At 39.2% G+C, this 24,245-nt stretch overlaps 1 protein-coding gene across 1 annotated transcript in view; it reads right to left on the reverse strand.

Annotated features, from left to right (window-relative positions):
* The window catches only part of klhl20 (kelch-like family member 20), a 25,800-nt gene continuing 1,555 nt past the window's right edge, over positions 1-24,245 (reverse strand). The window contains exons 2-14 of the mRNA XM_061890119.1: positions 19,725-19,788; positions 17,108-17,365; positions 16,932-17,040; positions 12,269-12,475; positions 6,990-7,148; positions 6,818-6,912; positions 6,624-6,739; positions 6,294-6,477; positions 5,681-5,824; positions 5,423-5,556; positions 1,906-2,114; positions 1,716-1,822; positions 1-434 (exon numbers count right to left, since the gene is read on the reverse strand). Of these exons, the coding sequence (XP_061746103.1) occupies positions 350-434; positions 1,716-1,822; positions 1,906-2,114; positions 5,423-5,556; positions 5,681-5,824; positions 6,294-6,477; positions 6,624-6,739; positions 6,818-6,912; positions 6,990-7,148; positions 12,269-12,475; positions 16,932-17,040; positions 17,108-17,365; positions 19,725-19,747 (1,830 nt within the window). The 5' untranslated portion in view covers positions 19,748-19,788 and the 3' untranslated portion in view covers positions 1-349. The remainder of the gene's footprint in view (positions 435-1,715; positions 1,823-1,905; positions 2,115-5,422; positions 5,557-5,680; positions 5,825-6,293; positions 6,478-6,623; positions 6,740-6,817; positions 6,913-6,989; positions 7,149-12,268; positions 12,476-16,931; positions 17,041-17,107; positions 17,366-19,724; positions 19,789-24,245) is intronic.

A 24,245-nucleotide genomic window follows, 5' to 3' on the forward strand; every position in this document is an offset into this window, starting at 1 on the left:
TGGAGGTTTGCTAGAATGTTTTTATTTTCTCACTCGTACGGCAATCTGGACCAGAAAGACTTGACTGTGGTTATTTAAGGCTCAAAGGCGTGGCCCCCCACGAACCTCGGTCACACACACACATCTAAGGTGTGCGTCCCATTTTGACGTAGAATGTTTAACGGTGAAGTCACCGGGGGGAGACCTAAAGCAGAGCAGCTTCTCCAATATGGAGGCTTTGTGACGTCAAAGTTCGAAGACAAAGAGTTCTGTTTCCATCCAAAACATTCCACTCACCCGAACACAAGTAACAGTCTTTAATGGAGGCACCATTGCCACGCGTGCATCAACGTCTCTGCGGGCAGCAGTTTTACCATATGTGGGATTCACAGTGAGTCATTTTGATGACGCCGACTCCGCCTCCTAATCGTCGATAGTTCATTCCTCCATATAATCTGTGGAAGTCGAAACACAAGAGATAGTTCATGTTTCTCTAATGGTTGGCATACAGTTGGACCTCGTTTACTATAGTTCTTATCATTTATATTTATACCGCCTTTAAGCTAAATGTTTGACATTGTATACTTTAAGTGCTTTCGGGCACACTGAGATATTTGGTCTTATGACGTAGTAGTGAAATAGTTCGACCACCAGAGGTCAACATTATCCTCCTTCTATTGTTCTGGGCCAGGGGTGTCCAAAGTGTGACTCTCAGCAAATGTTTTGTTTCATTGTCCTGCGGCACATTCTGAAAATACTAATACATAAAATAGAACACTTAAAAAAGTGGAATAAAACTGAATGATCAGTTTTCAAAAATTTCATTTTGAAATATTTTTGGAGGAAAATGTTAAATATTTTGTGTGTTTGCCAAATAAAAACAAGTTTTCTTTGACAAAAAGGCCATAAAAAACAAAACATATATTTTTTTTAAAAATTGAGTGTATAACCGATGAATAGAACTGAAGTTGCTCTCGAGATTTAAGCGTTGAACAAAAATTTTGGATTCCTAAGAATTTTGTTGGAATTTTTTTTTAAACTCGAAAAATATATACATACATAATACATTTTTGACCTATTTTGGGCTCCAATTACCTCGCATCAAAAGTTCTACTTTGAAAAACATTTTTTGTGGAAGATTTTTCCTATTTTGTGTGTTTGCCATAAAAAAAAACGTTTTCTTTAACAAAAAAGACAGAAAACAAACAAATGAAAAAAAACTTAGAATGGACGGATAGATCTGAAGTTGTTGTAGACTTTACAGATTTAAGCGTTAAATAAATCATGTATCTATGCCCTGGCACAGCATTATCATAATTTCATGACCGAAATGAATACACCTATAACTTATTAAATACAGATTTAGAAAAAACTACCAGCAGCAGTAAAGTTTAGATCCATTATGGAAAGAAGAAAGTGAATGAATGTTTATAACTAAATACATTTACATATACATCAAAATGTGTTTTCTTTTGTATTATTTTTTGTTATTAATTAAGTAACGTCTATAACAACTTCTTTCCAAGACACAATGAGATATGACAGGGTAATGCATACATTTATCATTTGTTTTCAAAACGGTTACAAAAAGGTGGGACCCCAAAACTTTACTGTGGGACCCCATTTTTATGACTTGATGGGGTCTCTGGGACCCTATTTGGAAAATTCCTAGCGCCAACACTGTGTACATGTTTGTGAATTTTTTATTTAAGAGAGGACAGAAGAGAGGCACCTACCTCCAAGTGTTGGCATCAGGGTCATAAACTTCTATAGTTTTCAAATACGTCGTCCCATCAAAGCCTCCCACTGCCATCAGCTGACCATTAACCACAGCCAAACCCACCTGGATATGCACAAGTCATTCATCCAACCAACTGAACACTAACTGAAAGCAAATGTGCACTGACTGCTGAAACCAACACATACCCCACTCCGTCTGGACGTCATAGCTACTACAGGAGACCACTGATTAGTCCTGGGATTGTAACGCTCGGCACTGCTGAGCTCCGTCGTGTCATCCCGGCCTCCGACGGAGTAGATCATGTCCTGGTAGACGGCACAGCCAAGGTGTTTCCGCCTGGTTCCCATGGGCGACACTGTGTGCCAGCGGTTCTCTTGAGGATTGTAACGCTCCACTGAGAACAAAGAGGAATGAGGTATACCATATTACTTACAATACAGAAAATATTTACCGGTAAGTGATCAGGACATGGACAGTCAATCCTTTCTAAGGTTTGTTTGATTCAACAGGGACATCAAATCATAAAAACATTAAATAAAGGTTAGAAAGTAATTTTCATTCGATCTTTGACCAACCAGCAAGCATTCTGACCATTCATGAAGACCAATTAAAGTTTGGTGCGAAAGAGACCACTGTTGACGCAATTCATCGCCCTCACTCTGGGGCCAATGATTAGTAGAGTCTGGAGAAAAGAACGGACTGAAAAACGTGGGGCACACCATTTGGCAGCTTCTCCATATTTTTCATGGTCTGCTATATGGAAGTTGTTTTGGCACAGGGGCTGAATTCTGCTCTGGAGTGGCGCCCACTGCTCTGTTTTTTAGCTGCCTTGCAGAGTCTGCCAAACGGTAGGTGATGCTTTTCAATGGTTTGTTTCTCGGATTTGGTGGGTGTCGCCCTTTGCACTCACGTTCTCAGTTCCGCTGGTTGGAGGGCGGGATTGAGTCAATCTTGGACTGTGAGTTGTGGACGATTACTACCAACGGCGGGGATGCTTGGAGCTCAAAGTTATGCCTGAAACTTAAAGCTTCACAAAAAGCCAATTGCCAGCTTCAATGTCAAAATACTTGTATGTAAGGTTGTCCCGATATCAAAATGTATTTCGATACTTTTCTAAATAAAAGGGACCACAAAATATGGCATTATTGGCTTTATTTAAAAAAATATATCTTATGGTGTTTTAAACATATGTTTCTTATTGCAATTTTATCCTTAATAAAATAGTGAACATACTAGTAAACTTGTCTTTTAGTAGTAAATAAGCAAACAAAGGCTCCTAATTTAGCTTCTAAAGTAAGCAGTTACATATTGTGTAATTTTACATTCTATTATACTGTCAAAATTATGGACAAGTGGTAGGAAATTAATTATTAATCAGGACCAAAGGCTGAACTCTTTGTGCCCTGTGAGGGTGTTGCACAAGTATGTTACAAGAACAACAAGAAGAATATTGTTATGTCTTGGAACATAAAGTAGATGAACATTTTCCTTCAGACTGCATCATCTTTAGTTTGCTACTTATGTTATCGATGTTGTCAACGTGTGTGGTCTTTAACATTCGCCCAGATCCTTGATGTCGATGATGCAGATGTTACAGTTTGAGCTCAAAGTACCCTGAATTTTTCCACCATCTCTTCAAGTCGTGTGCTCTCTTGGCGGGTTTGTGTTTGGTACTTTTAGGCATATTTCCCTGTTTCAGCAGTGCGGTTTGAAATTTCCTGTTGGCGAACTTCAAGATGATGACCGGCTTGGCATTGTTTTTTTCACACAAAATGGAATGCATGTGTTGTTGGTGTTAACATCGACATCAACATCCTTCGATTGCAAAAAGTTGTTGCTCCCTCGTGACAACATCCAATTCATCTGGTTCTCCATTGTTGTCAACTGCTATGGCGTAGGCTCTCGGAGTGATGCGCAGCCGGGTCACGGTCACATCATTCATTTGTGTATTCTGGTCCATCTCATCTCGTATAATCTTTAGAGTAGTGTCTTCTTGCTGAAACTTCATTTCTTGGCGAATTGCTGTGTTTTCTTTAGATTATTCAATTCATCGCTTATAGCCCTTATATTGTCATGAACCTTGTATTTCAAGATAACATTTTGAGACTGTAGACTTTCTATAATTATTTGCTTGCGGTCCATAGTTGATTATAAGTTGCCTATTTTTTCCATCATTATTCTGTTGTTTTTCATCATCTTTACTAATATAATTCTGTTTCCAGAGACCCGTTCAGTAAGGCCGAATGTGCCAGGCTAAGAACTTTGATTGCGTTTAGGCATTGTTACTAAGCAGGCACCTGAAGCTATCTAGCCTCAACCGCTGCAGCACTTTGAATTTCCTTCTTACAGAGAATCCGTGCCTCCAGTTGGAAAGAGATCAGATCAAAGACGTCCCAAGATATCCTCTAGCTGTGAAGAGCTCCAAAATTACTCCAATCGTCGATAGCGAGAGCAAAAGTTTTTCTTGAGCATCCTTTTCAAGTGACAAGAACTTTAATAGAAGAGCAGTGAAAAAAATATAGAAGCTATAAAAACTTAATGTTTTTTCTAGGACTGTCAACTTTAACGTATTAAGGCATGTGATTAATAAAAATAAATGATCGCGTTATCAAATAGGAGTGAAGATTAATCACTTCCGGGTTAACCTTTAACCCGGAAGCTGCGCGCAGTTACAGTGTCTGTAATAGCGATGAGAGGCGGCCAATTTTGCTTCAAAACAGAACTTCGATAGGACTGAGGCAACTTGGTGGTATTGCAGCAACAATTGTTTTTATCATTGGCACACATCAAATTTCAAATACCATCTTAAAGCGAAACACGTACTCGAGGATGGCGCCGCGAGCATGAATGCTACATCGATGATCAACAACAAGCAGAGGGGAACGTTTCGCTGGCTGTTTACCTGCATCTATGTTGTCAACAAAAGTACCAAGTACCAAAGAAACGGACAGCGAGCGCATGTAAACCACATGTGAAAACCAAGTCCTGCAAAAAGATGTCACTCATATCGCAACAGCTGATTTGTCGTTCAACAAAGATAAACCAACTGTACTACACAGAGCATCAAGTTGCATCTACAGGCTATATGTGAATTTATACTGCATACTGGAGAACATTGGACCCCAGTATGTAATCACAATGTGCTGAGGTTGCGTTGTACTACAAAAATTGATCAGCATTGTCATCTGAAAAGGTAAACAAGTGTGTTTGTTTCAACAACTGGTGAAACTATAGAATAGTAAATGCAGATTTGAATTGTGTACCGTCAAGTTGTTTATGAGTGTGTTAATTACAATACTGTACCTATTTTGCAATATTATTGCAAAGACTTTCAAAATAAGCACTTAATTCTTACTTTATTTAGTGTCACCAAGTTTTGAGCAAATCAACGAATTGCAGTTCAGTAAAATCATTTAAAACATTTTCCTGTCCGACATTCCGACTACCAAATTGCATCTGTACCCAAATATTGGTGTATGTTCTTAAAGAAATTTGATTTATGCAAGCAAATAACCTGTGATTAACCATGATTTTAAAAATTAATTACTTGACAGCCCAAGTTTTCTTACAAAAAAACATAGCTTTGCAATTACAAAATCACCTTATCTGAAATCCCAATTTAAATCAGAAACGACAAATTGTTCAAAATAATAAATATCAAATTTGATACCACATTTTTGGAACAAGTTTTAATCATTTTACCTGTATTTAACGGTGACGTTCCGTCAGACCCTCCCACTGCATACAAGAACCCGCCAAGCACAGCCACAGCCACACCCAGTCGTCTGGTGCTCATGGAGGCCACCCTGGTCCACTTATTCTCCTTAGGATCATATCTGCACGGCAGGAGGATTGCAGTAAGAGCAGTGTAAATGAACAACCAGACTAATATTCAATTGAACAAAAGTTAAAGGTTTTAACTTTGACATGATGTAATACCAGAAGAATGTCTATGGGTACCTTTCAACGATGTTTAGACAGGAAACCCCATCTTGTCCTCCCACTGCATACAAATAACCACCAAGAACAGCCACGCCAACGCTGGTACGGCAAGTGCTAGTTGGGGCCACATCACTGCTCCACTGGTTCGTTTTGGGGTCATATCTGGAAGTTCCAGAAGTGGTTAGGAAATCTCATTTGCTGACATTGACAAGGAAAGCGTCCACCGGGCATTGGACCTAACTACGACATGTCGGTTTAACTTTGATCTCCCGAGGAGCGGTGAAAATGCTGCAAGTTGAACATAGCTCAGAACTATGCTAAAGCTAACAACAGTTTAGCTGAATCTGTTTCCTATAACATACAAGTATCACTATCAAGCAAGACCACTTTCATGGTAAGTGGTAGACTGGTTAACACAGTGTTTCTTAACCATAGGCTACGCTGCAAAAAAGTATGTTTCTCAGCAGTACTCATTTGCAATATGACAATATCAAACAGAAGTCATCTCAGTCATAGAAAAATGCGTTGAGTGCAAAAATTATGACTAAAGCGGTGAGGTAGATTTTTCATTTGGACTTTAACTTTATTACATTTTGATTTATTAAAGACAATAAAATATACATTTTCACACCTTTCTACGGAGTTGAGGTAGGACGAGCCGTCATGTCCTCCCACGGCATAGAGTAAGTCATCCAGGACACTGACACCCACTCCGCAACGCCTTTTACTCATCGATGCGACCATCCGCCACTCATTGGTCTGAGGATCGTAGCGTTCCACACTGGATATGGCATCGCCACTGCACCAACCACCAACTAGGAGATTAATGATGCAAAGTAATTTTAGTGGATCAGTAACAGGGGATACACACTTTCAGTCCCCAATATCGTAATCTACAGTATGTACTCATTGTGTCACGTGTCCGAACATTGTCTACTATCGAATGCTAGATAAGACAGACCTGCAAACAGAACTTCTCCACACCGAATGGGTTTCCTAGGTCGGGTTCTTGGGCCCTGCATCAGTGGTCTTTCCTGTGGCAGCAGCAAGTAGTTTTTGGCCTCATCAACCAGGTCTCTGACAAGCCAAAGAACCAAGTTAAGAACACAGAGGGTTGTGTGCTGTGTGTGTTCTCCCTGACAGAGTTTGTATTACCTGCACTCCTCGTCACTCTTGATCAAAGGGTCTGACCCCACCGTGCCCACCAGAAACTTGGGGCTGAGTAGTGGTAGTCTGACATGTTGGAGAACCTACAATGAAAAACATTGTTAGTTTTCTCAACACTGGCGCATATCGAGAGCTGCTATTGCTTTCTATAGTTCCAAACCTGGGGTAGTTGTGGTCTGCGTTCCTGGATGCTGTATTTCACCCAGGCCATAACGGCATTAAAAACCTGCTCCTCACTCCTCACATTGAGTTCATCGCTAGAAATTATGTCGATCAACTGGTTGGCTGGCAACAACATGAATTCTTCACTTTCCATTACCTGATAAGAAAGACAAAAAAATGACTAACAAGCACACTTCAAAATATTCAACGTGTTGGTTTTAAATGCAGATAAATTTTTACCACAAACCTTTTGCTATTGCAACTAAAATCAGGGTACATTACTTCATCTGGGTTTTTTTAAGTGTCTGTTTTTGTACAAAAGAGTTTGCCTACAATCCAGACATAGAGATTAGGTCAGATACTGGGAGTATTTGACATACATTTCGTCAGTTGTGCTGTAGGCAGCCTCCCTGACCATCAGTTTCAGTTTTGGAAGGAATGTCACTGCTGTCCAACATTTTCTTCACCTTTTGATCATCATCATCAGTGTGTTTGTTTAGATCAGGGGTGTCCAAACTTTTTGACTTGGGGGACGCATTGGGCTAAAAAATTTGGCCGGGAGCATAAAGCATGTAAAGTAAATAAATGTCATACATACATATAGAATTTTATTTACTATATATGTCTAGATCATGGGTGTCAAACTCTGGCCCGCGGGCTAAATTTCATGTAAGTTCATTTGGCCCTCGAGGCAATATCAAATTAAACATTAGAGTTGGCTTGCCGGTATTATACAGCGGCGATGCCGCTCTAACACCGCTAATCCTCATACTTGCCAACCCTCCTGAGACTCCCGAAGTTCAGTGCCCCTCCTGAAAATCTCCCGGGGGAACCATTCTCCCAAATTTCTCTCGATTTTTACTCGGACAACAATATTGTTGTAACGCCACTTCCTTTAGCCTTCTCTACAACCTTGCATCACGTCCGCTTTTCCTACATACAAACATTGTGCCGTCCTAGTCACACAATATAAGTGGATTTTACACACACATAAGTTAATGCAAAGCATGCTTGATCAGGTCACACTCAGGGTGGCTGAATAAACAATTTTAACGCTGTTACAAATATGCGCCACACTGTGAAGCCATACCAAACAAGAATGACAAACACATTTCGGGAGAACATCCGAACCGTAACACGACATAAACACAACTGAACAAATACTCAGAACCCCTTGCAGCACTAACACTTCTGGGACGCTACAATATAGAATTTTATATTTTTTGATTATTATTATTATTATGTTCATTTGAAACTCTATTTTGCATGTCACTATAAAGTTATATAAGCCTTGCTTGTTCAATATTCAATGCAAAACTTGTTTGGGTCCCTATTAAAAGGTTAATTTGTTCAACCTTGGCCCGCGGCTTTGTTAAGTTGAAAATTTTGGCCCACTCTGTATTTGAGTTTGACACCCCTGGTCTAGATGGTTGAACATTTGGTATGTTTTTTAAATTTATGTTTTAATTCTGTTAAAATAGTTTAATATGCTTTACTTCAGTACATTAATAAAAAGTGGACTGTTACAAAATCACTGATAATCAAAGATGTTAGATGAGTGATAGATAGTTAAAGCTCAATTAAAGCTTTTGTTATTCTGAAAATTCATTGTGCTGTTCAAGGAAATATAATTTATATGGTGATGGTATACCCATGATTTCAGCCTTTCAAAGTTCCTCTTGGACAACCAATTTTTGACCTCAATATTTGTCAAATCCTTGTTACAGCAATGTCTGTGTTAGTATTATTGACTTACAACGGCATTCTTTTTGTATCGTTTCGGTTTCACAAATTCCTCAGTAAATTCATCAAAACGTTACTGTGGTGTTATTGAGTCTGTGTAGCTGAATGGAGGGCTAGCCTGCGCAGCTAGTGGGTCCATGACGATGGTTTAGTATGAACAGCCATTTTACTGCCATGTTACAGACATCATTTGAAAAAAAAATTTAAAAAATGTATGTGAATAGACATTTACAGAATATTTCTGTGTAAACTAATTCCACAACGTATACAGTTGTGGTCAAAAGTTTACATACACTTGCAAAGAACAAAGTCATGGCTGTTTTGAGTTTCCAATAATTTCTACAACTCTTATTTTTTTGTGATAGAGTGATTGGAGCACATACTTGTTGGTCACAAAAAAACATTCATGACGTTTGGTTCTTTGATGAATTTATTATGGGGCTATTGAAAATGTGACCAAATCTGCTGGGTCAAAAGTATACATACAGCAATGATAATATTTGTTTACATGTCCCTTGGCAAGTTTCACTGCAATAAGGCGCTTTTGGTAGCCATCTACAAGCTTCTAGTTAAATTTTTGACCACTCCTCTTGACAAAATTGGTCCGGTTTAGCTAAATTTGTTGATTTTCTGGCATGGATTTGTTTCTTCAGCATTGTCTACATCAGGGGTCTCAGCCCGCGGGCCAATTGCGGCCCGCGAGACGTTATTTTGCGGCCCCCACCTATTAATGAAAGTCTAATGTTAGTGCGGCCCGCGAGTTTTATATGAATGGCGCTTGACAGTGTTGTGTTATTTGGCTCCAAAATGGCTCTTTCAACGTTCTAGGTTGCCTACCCCTGCGTTAGTGGAAAAGCGGAAAATGAGTGAAAGCGACAGATATGTTGCCATGGAGACGAGGGTTTTCTAACGTGGCTCGCTGCAGTCGCACCGCGAGATCTGTTCGTCAGTAATACCATTTGTAATAACAGTCCCCGATAACCTGGACCAATTCAAACCGTTATTTGTTTTTGTTTTTTTATTTAATTTGCATTGCCTCACATTTCTTAATCCTCTTTTTGTTCATTTATATTTTGATTTTATTTTGTGTTGAAAACAAAAATAAAGAGATTTAAAAAGATTTTAAGAAATATTTTTTTGCTGCTCAGCCTCACCCAGACTCTGCATCCAGTGGCCCCCAGGTAAATTGAGTTTGAGACCCCTGGTCTACATGTTCTCAATGTTCTCAAAAAGGACTTTGGGAAGGCCTTTCTAAAACCTTAATTGTAGCCTGATTTAGCCATTCCTCTACCACTTGTCCTGTTAGAACACCCAACTGCATCCAGGACCCAACCTCAAGTCTGATGATTTTAGGTTGTCCTGAAGAATTTGGAGGTAATCCTCCTTTTTTATTGTCCTATTTACTCCCTGTAAAGCACCAGTTCCATTGGCAGCAAAACAGGCCTAGAGCATAATACTACCACTACCACGCTTGACGGTAGGTATAGTGTTCTCACCTTTTCTCCTCCAAACATATTAAAATAAAATAGAGTTTTATTGTCATTATTGCAGTGAACAGGTTCAAAGAACAACTAAATTGGAGCAGATCCCCTAAGGTGAATATACAATATGGTAATATAATTAGTAAACACAGATAGAAATGAGAGATGTATCTATATATATGTATATATATCCACACAGATGCATATATGCATACATATGAATATATATACACACATAAATATAACATTATTGCACATTATAGTCCGAAAAAATTTAAAAAAAATTAAAAACATGACACATGAGGACTTGATGGACATATTGTGCTCACTCAGTGCCTGTTTAATGCTACTATAGCTCTTGGGTAAAAGCTGTTTTTTAGTCTATTTGTGCTCGCTTTTAGCACCCTTTGCTGGTATTGTGGCTTAACAGCTCAATTTTAGTTTCATCTGACCACAGAACTTTCCTCCAGAAGGTGAGATCAGCAGCAAACTTTAGACGAGCCTTATGGTGTCGCTTCTGGAACAAGGGCTTCTTTCTTGCATGGTAGACGATGCAAAACAAGCTTGACTGTGGACACTAACACCTGTGCTCCAGCAGCTACCAATTCATTGCAGACCTGCTTTTTGGTGGTTCATCCTGACCAACTTTCTCTCAGCAGCAGGTGTGTTTTCTTCCTGATCGTGACAGTGACAAAACTGTGCCATGCACTTTATACTTACGATCAATTGTCTGCACAGTTGCTCTTGGGACCTTAAGCTGCTTTAAAATGGCTCCAAGGGACTTTCCTGACTTTTTAAAGTTAATGATTGATTTTTTCACATCTGTGCTGAGTTCCTTTGACTTTCCCATTGTCGCGTCTGTAACCGAGTCTAATGACTGGATCACATGAGCCCTATTTAAATGGGCTCAGAGAAGTAAACAGGTGTCGGCAATCATAATCACTCACAGGAAGTATAGAGGCCATGCAATGAAGCTAATTTAATTTGATTGTAACTTTTCAACATCACCAAAATTGATAATGTATGTTGACCCTACAGATTTGGTCAAATTTTCAGTAGACCAATAATAAATGCATAAAAGAACCAAACTTCATGAATGTTTTTTTTGTGAGAAATCACTATCACAAAAAAATAAGGGTTGGAGAAATTATTGGAAACTCAAGGCAGCCATGACATTATGTCCTTCACAAGTGTATGTAAAATGTGGGGAAACATTTTCCCCCCTAAAATTTTGTTGGTACAGGTTATATAAAGGGGGGCTCCATCGTCAAGAAAATATGGTATATTATTTCTGTCTCAGGCGTATTTCAAGTCCTCACTCACAAAGTATCTGGCATTTTTTTCTTCCAAATTTGGTCCAATATTTACAAATAGTTATTGAAGCTCAGGCTTGGCGATAAAATGATATCAATATATCAATATATCACAACAGACACAAAATTGATATCAATCAAAAATGAGTTTGATAAAAAATTCAATGTTAGTTTTCTTCTTCTTCAAAGGAAGAAACAAGAAGTATGGAAGCAAGATTGGTTGCATGAACAAAGGCACTTGCTCTCAGGTAATTGAGCAACACAAAAAGTGATCACTGATCAGTGTTTTCCATGCTTGTGTTGACATTTCCTCTTCTTTCTGCCTGGATAACTTAAGGGATTATAATCAGAGGAACTTACATTTGAAATAAAACTGTTTACATTTACAAAATTTTTCTCCAGGTCCTTATTTTCGATAAGTCAAAAAAATATCAAAAATGATCGATGTCGAGTGATATAAATCACTTATACCAATTACTTTGTATTGTCATTTTTTATGTTTCTATCTGAGAAGTATTGAGGGTACTCCTTCTTAGGACCATAAATAATTAATATTTACCGTGTGTTTGTATAAATATAAGTATCCCATGTTGTTGTCATATTGGCTTGTGTTCATAATTTAGAATCAGAACACTGTGTACATGTGCATGCAGCATACCTTTATAGATCTGAACATTCTCTCGCGTACAAAGATTTTGTGGTTTGTGAGTATGCAATATTTTGGTTTTACACACTGATACCTCCTGAAAGTTGTGTTGGGTGAACTTGTCCGCGATGCGCAGCAGCTCGCGGCAGGAGTGCGTATCGGCAAAGGCCCTGATGCCCAGACAGTTGGAAGGATCCAGCTGCCTCTTGAGGAACTCGCAGCATGCCTCTTGGATCTCAGCCAGCTGGAGCAAACAAGCTGCGGGTAGCAGAGTCTGAACGTTGCCCTCCTCGACAGTCACCTACAAGAGACCGTATAAGTCATCTAAACTACAATACATTTGGCACTATAGTATTTATACTTTGGAACAAGACAAATTACTGTAAATTCAGGAGGAGATTTTTCCCTACACGGCTTATAAAACAGTGCGGCTAATGTATGGAATTTTCTTTGCTGGCATCCATAATACAATACATTTTATTTAGAAAAACAAACAAAAACACAAGGAGGGTGTTTTATTGTTTGTGCTATGGCGCTATCTTTTGGACTGCAAGTGCTGCAGTGTCCTTCCAATTACCGGCACAATTGGAGGCCTTTTGGGGGCATCTTTTTAAACAATTTTGCGTATTTTGGTGAGGCAGAGGAGTCGAGCAGTTGTTTCCGGGAAATTGGAGGCCTTTTGGGGTTGTCACAAAGTCCCAATTTTTTTCTGTCACTTATTTAGGGCACCAGCAAGAGGAAGGGAAAAAGTTGTGATTTTTTTTCGAAGTGTAACAAAGTCGTGATTTTTTCTAACCGTCAAAGAGTCTGGATTTTTTCCAAGTGTCTGTTCAGTCTTTGAGCCGTCCATAGCGTTACATCTCATATGGATTCATTCATTCATCACTCCATTTTTAAGTTTTACAATATAACTAAAACAATTCTTACTTACTAAACCATCCTACGTGTGATGTCTGTAGGGGTGTTTTCATGCATATTTGTACGTGCTATTATAATTTAATCAAGTTAGCATTGTTAGCATTAGCTAATATGCTAACACGTTTACGAATGTGTGCGTTAGTATTATCAACTTACAATGGCATTTTTTTTGTATTGTTTTAGTTTCACAAATTTCTTACTAACTTCACTGTAACGTTACCGTGGAGTTATTGAGTCTGTTGAGCTGATTGGAGAGCGAGCTTCCGCAGCTAATGGGCCCATGACAATGACTTCTGTTTTGTTTAATCAGCTGATTTACTGCCGTGTGACAGACACCAATATCAAAGAAACAGAAGAAGTCTGGATCTGAAGTCAGAGAGAAGTTTAGTTAAGCGCCAAAATTATGACTCAATTGTCAATTTTATTTATTTTATTTAAATTTAAGAAAAACATGCATTATTTATTTATTAATAATGTATTTAATGTTCTTTTTAGAACTGCATAATTGTATGTAGGTGAATACGTTTTTAGTCCCTTCTTTGTAGTATATTTGTTTAGTATTTATGTTTGTACTCAGCCTGACCTTAGCCTTGATAATAATCTTTGTGATTAATACATGCTTTCATATCATTTGACAATGTTTATCCTGTTAAACTGCAAGTAGGTTAGATGTAATTAATAAATACTATTGAAATCAGGAGTAAGATTAATTAATATTTGAGTAGGTCCCAGGCCCTTCTGTAGTGGAAAACTATGGACCCAAGGCCAAAAAGGTTAACAACCCGTGCTCTACAACTACAACCGGAACTAATGGTGTTCGGATTGTAATCATCTAAATATGGTGAGCGACAACAAGTAAGCTAGCTCAATGGTTAGCTAACTAGCGAGCTGGTTCTGCTCCTCCTGATCGTCTCCCCGTCCTGCAACCCAGTGCGGCGTTCAGGCAAGACGGACAGCAAGTACCAACAGCTGAAGCGAGCGTTCAGCACATTTTGTTTGGATCATACTTTTTTATTAAAAAACGCATAAGTGATATTTTGAAGCAAAAATAAATGTTTAAAAATGCGAACGTTTCGCATTCATTCATCAACAGTGCGCCTAATGTACGCAATCATTTTGGTTGTGCTTACCGACCTTGAGGCGATTTTTTTTGGTACATGGTGAAATGATAAGTGTGACCAGTAGATGGCAGTCACACATAAGAGATACGTGTAGACTGCAATATGACTCAAGTAAACAACACTAACATTTTATAAGTTCCATTAAAAATATAGAAAATTACAGTGCTCAAAAATCTATAAAAATGTTTTAGTATGACTTTGGTAAGCTTTCATAGCTTACCAAAGTCATACTAAAACATTGATGGATGGTACTCTGCTTCAACATACGAGTATTATTATGGTGTGTGTATACAGTTGTGCTCAAAATTATTCAACCCCCACACAATTTTGATGTTTTAGCAAGTTTGACATTTATTCCGTATTTTGTTTATAGTCATATCAAATACAGATGTGTCAAATAGACAAATGCAACTTAAATTGTAACAAAATACCAAAAAAGGACATTTTTCTTAATATCTCATTGACAAACTTATTCAACCCCCTAGTTACATGCATCTTTATTACTTAGTAGAACACCCTTTGGCAGTAATTACATCCTTCAAACGTGATACATAACCGGACACAAGCTTCTTGCAACAATCTACAGGTCTTTTAGCCCATTCCTCTTGGGCAAAGGCCACCAGTTCATTCATATTCTTGGGCTTGCGTGCTGCAACTGCCTTCTTCAAGTCTCACCACAGGTTTTCTATAGGATTTTGGTCTGGCGACTGGGAAGGCCACTCCAGAGTCTTCAAGCCCTTCTTCTGCAACCACTCTGATGTTGATTTGGAGGTATGCTTGGGATCGTTGTCCTGTTGGAAGGTCCAACGTCTCCCAAGCCTCAGCTTCGTCACTGACTTCATGACATTTGCAGCTAATATATCCTGGTAGGAAATAGAATTCATAATGCCTTGAACGCACTGGAGATTCCCGGTACCTGAGGCAGAGAAACAGCCCCAGAGCATGATTGACCCCCCACCATGCTTAACAGTAGGCAAGATATTCTTCTTTTTGTAAGCTTAATTTTTTCCTCCTCCAGACATAACGTTGATTCATAGGCCCAAAGAGTTCAAAACCTTTGGGGTTTGTCCAGATGATTTTTGGCATACTGGAGTCTATTTTTCTTGTGCCTGGTAGTCAGAAGTGGGGTGCGCCTGGGAGTTCTGGCATGGAGGCCTTCATCTCGTAGTGCGCGCCTTATTGTCTGGGACGAAACCTGCGTTCCCCCCTCTGCAATGTCCTGTTGTAGTTCCTCAGCTGTTACCCGGGGATTTTTCACCACTGTACGCACACAGCATCCTCTTTCTACCACGCCAAGGTAGTGTTTCCACTGTGCCTTTAGCTTTAAACTTGCGAATTATGCTCCCAACTGTGTCTCTTGGAATGTGTAATGTCTTTGCTATTTTCTTATATCCATATCCTTTCTTATGAAGAGAAATTACCTCCTCTCTTGACTTCTTTGACCACTCCCTGGACGTCACCATGTTGCAAATACACCATTGACCATCTACAAGAAGCTGAGCATCACAGTCTTTTTCAATCAGTTTAATTGTTGCTCTTTATGGTTCTAATCACATCCACAGGTGTTTTCAACACCTGATTGAAAAGACCTTATTCAAATTCTGTTCTTAAAAGTTATGATCTTCAAGGGGTTGAATAATTTTGTCAATGATATATTAAGAAAAATGTCCTTTTTTGGTATTTTGTAAAATACAGTGTTACAATTTAAGTTGCATTTGTCTATTTGACACATCTTTATTTGTTATGACTATAAACAAAATACGGAATAAATGTCCAACTTGCTAAAACACCAAAATTGTGTGGGGGTTGAAATATTTTGATCACAACTGTAAGGTTATCTGGCGTTTTGTTTCGCAAAATTATGCAAAAGCAACTTTTCTTACCTTCTGGTAACTGTTGATCTGTATTTGGGATCTGCATAAGTCTTAAAAATAAGCTCCTTCTTATTCCTCTATCTTCTTGTTATGGGACATTCATTCTCCGCTGTTGACATTTCTAATATAAAATATTATAATGTTCTTACTTTGGTTTGCTTGCAATTTTGTTGTACAATGTACAATGACAATAAAGATCTATTCTATATCCGTCAGTAAACTTGCCATGAAAGCGCTAAAACATACCAGTATATATTTTCAGAGTTTATATTATTCACCCAAGGAACTTTAGTTAGTTCCGGTCGGACGGTTTTTCCCGGGACACATTTCCTTGCACGTTGTTGTTGCACTAGTGAGAGGCTGCTCTGTTATTGATTTAAGTAAAGTCTGAATGTCATTAAAACAGATAGTACCATCTTTTGACACTTCTTACACTTCCGTCCTTGCATGCTACACCGCTACAACAAAGATGACGGAGAAAAGACACTGCCGAAGGTGAGCCACGTAAATAAGACCGCCCACAAAATGGCGCATCCGTCAGAAAGCGGCTAGAAGATGATCTGTAAAACAATCTATGCGACACTTTGACCAAAGAACTACCATTACATGTTATGTAGACCACAAGGAAGTGTTTTCCATTTAGAAAAAAATATATATATAATGTGCTCTATTATCCGGTGCGCCTTCTGTATGAAAAAAGATCAAACATAGACCATTCATCAGCAGTACGCCTTATAATCCGGTGCGCCCTGTGGTCTGGCAAATACGGTAAAATGTAATTTCAATGAGAAAGCCAAAGTATTCCATTACTTTCCTCAAGTACTATGTCGGAGGAAAGTGTTACCTGTGAGGTGTAGGCAAAGTCAATCAACAGTTCCATTGCTCTTTCATCGATGTCCCGAATAACCACTTCTGTCTGCCGGCTTTCTGCAAGCTCCCCAGTAAACATTGCCCTGAAAAGCAGCAGGAAAACCTAAGCGATACAAATTCGACTCCACCTATTTAGGGTCCGGTCTATACCTGAAGTACGGGCTGCAGGCGGAAAGGATGACGCGATGAGCGTAGATTTTTTTGGCCCCAACCACCAGCACCACATCACATAGCTCCCGGTGCTTCCTCAGCAGGTTGATCACTTCCAGGGTCTGCCGCGGGTGCTTGTCCGAGATGTACGGCATGCGCGCCGGCTGGGGTACCCCTTCGGGGAGCTTGTTTGGGTCCCCCAGAGTGCAGCGGCTGGTGATGTCCATTCCAGTGGCGTCTTGGCGTGCGCTGGTGGCCCTTGAACAAAAATAGACATGCTTGGTCATCACTTGTTATCAGAAGAACCGATACTCGGATGCTAGGGATGTTATGCTGCCCATCCCAACACGGATTACTCCTGTTGCGGGCCAGTGGGCACTAGGGGTATGAATCTTTGGGCCCCTAACGATTCGATCCGAATCCGATTCCTGAAAGACGATTCGGTTCTCCTTTCAATAAGATTCTCGCAATGTATTATTTGGTATAATAATTGTAATGAATCTTTTTCAAAACAAGTAAAGGTTACAGAAACTTATTCTGGTTGCATGGAGATGGACTGAAAACATATTTAGAAAAATAGATTCTTAGATTTTATTTTTAATTTTTTTTTAAACAATTTTAAAAATGTACATAGAATTACGATGAATAAAGATCGCTTTTTTGTGCTACCCTAGCGGACTCTCCTGATTTATTAATCCACCGTACATTACAGACTAGAAGACGCTACTTTGCGGCTTATAAAACTGTGGATTTTTCTTCGCTGACGGACATAATGTTTTTTGTTCAATACTTTTCATTAAACCCTAGCAGAGGGTGTGTTGTTGTTGGTGCTATGGCGCCATCTTTTGGATGAGTTTGCTCACTGCAGGAGTTGCAGGTTAAAAATGTACTTCCTGTTTTAATGCCTTGGACCGTAATTAAAATCATCCACAGTGTTCCTACTGGTATGGATTCTTCATTCATCACTCCAAGCAACATTTTGTATTTTACAATATAACTAAAACACTTCTCTCTCACTAAACCGTGATGTCTGTGACGTGTGATACCTGTAGGAGTGTTTTCATGCATAATTGTACGTGCTATTGTAATGTAACAAAGCTAGCGTCGTTAGCTTTAGTTAATATGCTAACAAGTTTAAAAGTGTCTTTCGTCATTCTTTTTGTATTGTTTCAGTTTCACAAACTTCTTGGTGGAGTTATTGAGTCTGTTAAGCTGATTGGAGAGGTAGCTTGCGCAGCTAGTGGGTGACTTCTGTTTTCTTTGATAGGCCGTTATACTGCGGTGTTACTGACACCGTTTGGAAACATTTAAGGTATGTAAATAAACATCTATTAAATATTTCTGTGTAAATAACTAATTTCACAATATATATACATTATCTGTGGCTAATACAGCATATGGAAAAATATATTTTTCTTGTAAAATTTAGCGATGCACTTTATAGTCCGGGAATTACGGTAATTATTAATTTCCTCTTTTTAGCTGGTTAATCTGCTCCTGTTAGCCTTGTTGAAATGTACAAAGCCTTTTTTTCCCCTTTTTTACTACTTCACAATCAAGCTAGCTTAGCGCCGCGGCTAGTCTATCTCGTCTTCTCCTCCTCTATGTGCGCCTGTGCTAATCCAGCCGACATAATGTTAAAAGAATGTTAGCTAATGGTTCTTCCCTGATTAGTTAGAACCAAATCTAGAACTAACGTTTAGAGAACATTAGCATTAATGCCGCATTTTAAACTTTATTTAACATACGTAAATAATCGCTATTTGGACATTTGTCCATCGATCTAGAATCTTCCACATTCTAATCAGGATGCATCGAAGAATGTATCTTTTTTTCTCCCACCTCTATCATTAACACAAATAATAAGAGAAAAACAAGACCCAAGACCCCAAAAAGCTTAATGCGATTTTTATATTTTATAGATATAAATCCATACAACTGTGTAAATAAACAGTGATTTCATTTTTAAACTGTCAATCAACATATTCTTGTCTTACATAACATGCAATAACTTACTATAAAAATATTTGTTTTTCTGCAGACAGACTGAGAGCTTTTGTCCACATTATGCTTTTAAACTGAAAAAATAATCAAATTTAAACCATACAATGTTTATAATGTAATCATAATACATAATATAACTATTTTAACTCATTACTGTAGAATTGTTTATCATCATACGGTAATTGGAAGGTAAATAATGTAGTTATCCAAAATAAATAAACAAAAAAATAAAATGAACTCATTTAAGTAAGAAATAAATATATGTTGGTCTGTGTTGATAAGCTCATATTGCCAATCCGAGACATTAGTCCTTGTAATCATATTCTTTTTACCCCCTAATTTTTGTTTCTCTGCGGAACGTCTTACCCACCCGTCGCTCTCTACTTGCCGTGACAAAAATTGTGGATGACCGAAAGGAAGGCTCACTGCGCTCCGTTAATTCTACTGTTAAATAACGCACAGAGTGAGACCTCGTACCCCCTGTTTGAAGCGAGAGACAAAGAAAACAAAGCAATTCATTGACTTATTTTACATTCATCGCCCAGGGCGACATGTTACGCCACTAAGAGCTATTGAGGGATGCATCTTAAAGTAACGTTCAAGTCATACCTACCTGCGCATCAGTTTTGGGTCCATGCAATGTAGAAGAGTGTTTGGTACCACACCTGGAGTTTGGTCTACAAAGACAAAAAAACAACATATCACTACTAAAAGTTTCACAAAGAAAAGCTGCATACGAAAAACTGAACCGTCTCAAAGACGCAATGTCAAAATCAAGCAAGTCATGTGTTGCCATGTTGACTTTAGTTCCAGCAAATACAGGTGCTGTTCATATTATTAGAATATCATGAAAAACTTTATTTATATCAATTCATTACACACATAGTGATATATTTGAAATGTTTATTTCTTTAAATTTTGATGATTAGTACTGACAATTACTGAAAATCCCAAATTCAGTATCTCAGAAAATTAGAATATTAGTTACGACTAGTACCAAAAAATATTTTTTAGAAATGTGGGCCAACTGAAAAGTATGAACATGGAAAGTTTCAGCATGTACGGCAATCAATACTTAGTTGAAGCTCCTTTTGCCTGAATTGCTGCAGCAATACGGCGTGGCATGGAGTCGACCAGTCTGTTGCACTCAGGTGTTATGAGAGCCCAGGTTGCTTTAATAGTGGCCTTCAGCTCCTCAGCATTGATGGGTCTGGCATCACGCATCTTCCGCTTCACAATACCCCATAGGTTTTCTATGGGGTTAAGGTCAGGTGAGTTTGCAGGCCAATCAAGAACAGGGATACCATGGTCCTTAAACCAGGTACTGGTAGATTTGGCACTGTGTGCAGGTGCCAAGTCATGTTGGAAAATTAAATCTTCACCTCCATAAAATTGGTCCGCGGCAGGCAGCATAAAGTGTTCTAAAACTTCCTGGTAGACTTCTGCATTGACCCTAGACCTCAGGAAACACAGTGGACCAACACCAGCAGATGACATGGCACCCCAGACCATTACCGATTGTGGAAATTTGACACTGGACTTCAGGCAACGTGGATTCTGTGCCTCTCCTGTCTTCCTCCAGACTCTGGGACCTTGATTTCCAAAGGAGATACTAAATTTACTTTCATCTGAAAACATAACTTTGGACCACTCAGCAGCAGTCCAGTCCTTTTTGTCTTGAGACCAGGCTTTTGACGTTGTCTCTTATTCAAGAGTGGCTTTACACAAGGAATGCGACAGCTGAAGCCCATATCTTGCATACGTTGGTGCGTGGTGGTTCTTGAAGCACTGACTCCAGCTGCAGTCCACTCTTTGTGGATCTCCCCTACATTTTTTTAATCGGTTTTGTTTGACAATCCTCTCCAGGGCGCAATTATCCCTCATCCTTGTACACTTTTTTCTAACACATCTTTGTCTTACCTTCGCCTCTCTATTAATGTGCTTGGACACAGAGCTCTGGGAACATCCAACCTCTTTGGCAATTACCTTTTGTGTCTTGCCCTCCTTCTTTAAAGTATCAATGGTCATCTTTTGGACAGTTGTCAAGTCAGCAGTCTTCCCCATGATACAGAATCAAAACGAGAGACCATTTAAAGGCTTTTTCAGGTGTTTTGAGTTAGTTAGCTAATTAGAGTGTGGCACCAGGTGTCTTCAATATCTGACCTTTTCACCATATTCTAATCTTCTGAGATGTTGAATTTAGGGTTTTCATTGGTTGTCAGATATAATCATCTCCTTTTTTGGCAAAAAACACTTGAAATGTATAGTCTGTTTGGAATGAATGTATACATGCTACAAGTTTGACTTTCTAAATGGAATTAAAGAAATAAATCAACTTTTTCATGATATTCTAATAATATGACCAGCACCTGTAGACACCTCCTAGTTTAGACTAAGGCTATGTCTACACTCAGCCGGATAACCCCTTAAACGAATAATTATTTAGCTTAAGGCCCGTTTCAGCCGCACAAAAGTTTACCTCCTGGGACAAATTTTTACATGGGTAAGTGCGCCGTGTATTTCTTGAATCTCCAGCTCTTAGCTTTGTATGGACTCATTGATCGTTTACGAACGGAGTTCGGAGAGGAAGTGACGCCAGAAAGGCCGCGCCCAACAGAGGAAGTGACGTCAGAAAGAACGCGCCACAGCCAGCTTCATTATACAGCGGTTTCGTAACTCGGAGCTAACCACTGGAAGTATGGAGGCGAGTAATCCAGACATGCCCGTGTTTCTCCATCCGACTGTACAGACACTTGTGGAAATCACAGATGAATACCTTAAGAGAAAGCGATTGCAGCTATTTCAGATACAACACTTCTCAGACAGCAAGAGAACTTTGGAATGTCTAGGTAAGTTGTGATTCTACTTACTGAAACACTTTGTCCATTTATCGAAGGTGAGTTAATGAGAATGCGGGCTACCGTGTATGTGATAAAAAAAGGCAGCGTGTACTTTGTATCACCTGGCCGTTGAGGAAAGACTAATTACGGAAAACGGCCAATGCTTTTGGACTGGCAAAGCAGACTGTATGAGTTATTGTCATGTATGTCGCGGACTCAACGTCGATAAAGTCACCAAAAACAAATGGACAGTGAAGGTGAAGGCAAAAGAATGAGTGTCCTGACCAGATATCTAAATCCCTAGATTGATTGTTGTCAAATGTTCTTTGTCACATTGTGTACTTTCTTGTCTAATAAAGATTTGATTTATTTATGATGGCTCAGGTGTGATTCACTACAATAGGCCCCCATAGCACACTGGATTCCAGTTAATTGAAATACCACAACACTGGATATTGTTCAGATAAGTTAAATTTAAGAACTTGCACACAAAGCAACACTGGAGGTGACTATGACATGCGCATTTTTCGCGCATGCGTACTAGGTCGCGTTGCGCCGGCTGACGGAGGGGGGGTGGAGGTTTTTAAACAACCATTGTGGACAAGGATAAGGTTAGGTGGGATTTACCCTGGATAACCTTAGCACGGTGGGACAGGCGTTGGTGCATGCACCTCACAATACGAAGGTCATGAGTAGTCCTGGGTTTGATCCTGCGCTCAGGATCTTTCTGTGTGGAGTTTGCATGTTCTTCCTGTGACTGAGTGGGTTCTCTCCGTCTTCCTCCCACCTCTAAAAACATGTACCTGGGGATAGGTTGATTGGCAACACTGAATTGGCCCCGGTGTGTAAATGTAAGTGCGAATGTTGTCCGTCTATCTGTGTTGGCCCTAGGGCTGGGCGATGTCTCTGTGCGATATAAAAAATGACGATATTGTGATATTCGAGTATACATTCTCACGCAGTTGCTTTTAGCTGCGGGCATTACACTGCATGCATTTCCCACTCTTTCTTGTCTCTCCTCACAGAGACGAAAACCAAGTGCACGTCACATACTGTCACGTGTGCAACGTCACACGCTCCCGCGGAGCAGAGATGTAGCCACATGGTAACGTTAGCTGTGATGCTAGTGGTGAGGTTCGGGTGGTAATACAAGAGAGAGAGAGAGAGAAGGTGCGAATCTGGTAACAAATGGAGGAAGGATTAATTACCAATAAAAACAGAACAGGATCCATCTTCCAGCGGTGGTTTGGCTTCAAGCGGTAATATATTCAACATTAATGCGGCAAAAGCGTTGCTACAAAACGTAGAAGCACTGCTAATGTAGCATCATTTGAAAAGTCACCCGCTAGAGAATGAAGAGTGCTTAAAACTCTGCATCAACATCTCAGGCCGGTGCCACACCAACAAAATGCCGAAGCAACAATTTCCAGATCAACACCGTATGAAAAATAAGTCAACAACTGAAGGAGATAACGTACGCAGTAACCTATTATGCTGCCCATTTTTATTTGACAGTTATTGAAATGTCTTGTGTGACATCATGCACAAAAGTGCACTTTATTTATTTTTAACTATTGTAGTGGTGTTCTGTTTAAAAAGTGCATTTTAATTAAGTGTTGTTTTGATATGTCATCTTGGTGACATCATGCACAAAAGTGCACTCATAGCTTCTTTTAAAATATCTCTGACAATCTTGCACTTTCTGTTTTGGAAATGACATGAATGTTTGTGCCACTGCTTAATAACTGTTTAATAAATACAGTTTTGGTAAATTAACTTTGTTGTGATTTCCCTCTCTGCATGAAAGTTTAAAATGAGCATATATTAAAGGCCTACTAAAACCCACTACTACCCACCACGCAGTCTGATAGTTTATATATCAATGATGAAATATTAACATTGCAACACATGCCAATACGGCCTTTTTAGTTTAGTGAATTGCAATTTTAAATTTCCTGGGAGTTTTTTCTTGAAAACATTGCGTAATGATGACGTGTACGCTTGACGTCAATTGCTGTTAGGAAATATGAGCGTTGCGCACACACACAGCTAAAAGTCGTCTGCTTTACCCGCATAATTACGCAGTATTTTGGAGATCTGTGTTGCTGAATTTTTTTGCAATTTGTTCAATTAATATTGGATAAGTCAAAGTAGAAAGATAGAGTTGGGAAGCTTTAGCCTTTAGCCACACAAACACACGGTGATTCTTTGTTTAAAATTCACAGAGGTGAAACTTTACTATGGATCACAGCGAACATGGATCCCAACCGAATGTCAAACACCAGCAGGTTTCG

Source organism: Nerophis ophidion, linkage group LG28 (assembly GCF_033978795.1).
Source record: "Nerophis ophidion isolate RoL-2023_Sa linkage group LG28, RoL_Noph_v1.0, whole genome shotgun sequence".
NCBI classification, from domain to species: domain Eukaryota; kingdom Metazoa; phylum Chordata; class Actinopteri; order Syngnathiformes; family Syngnathidae; genus Nerophis; species Nerophis ophidion.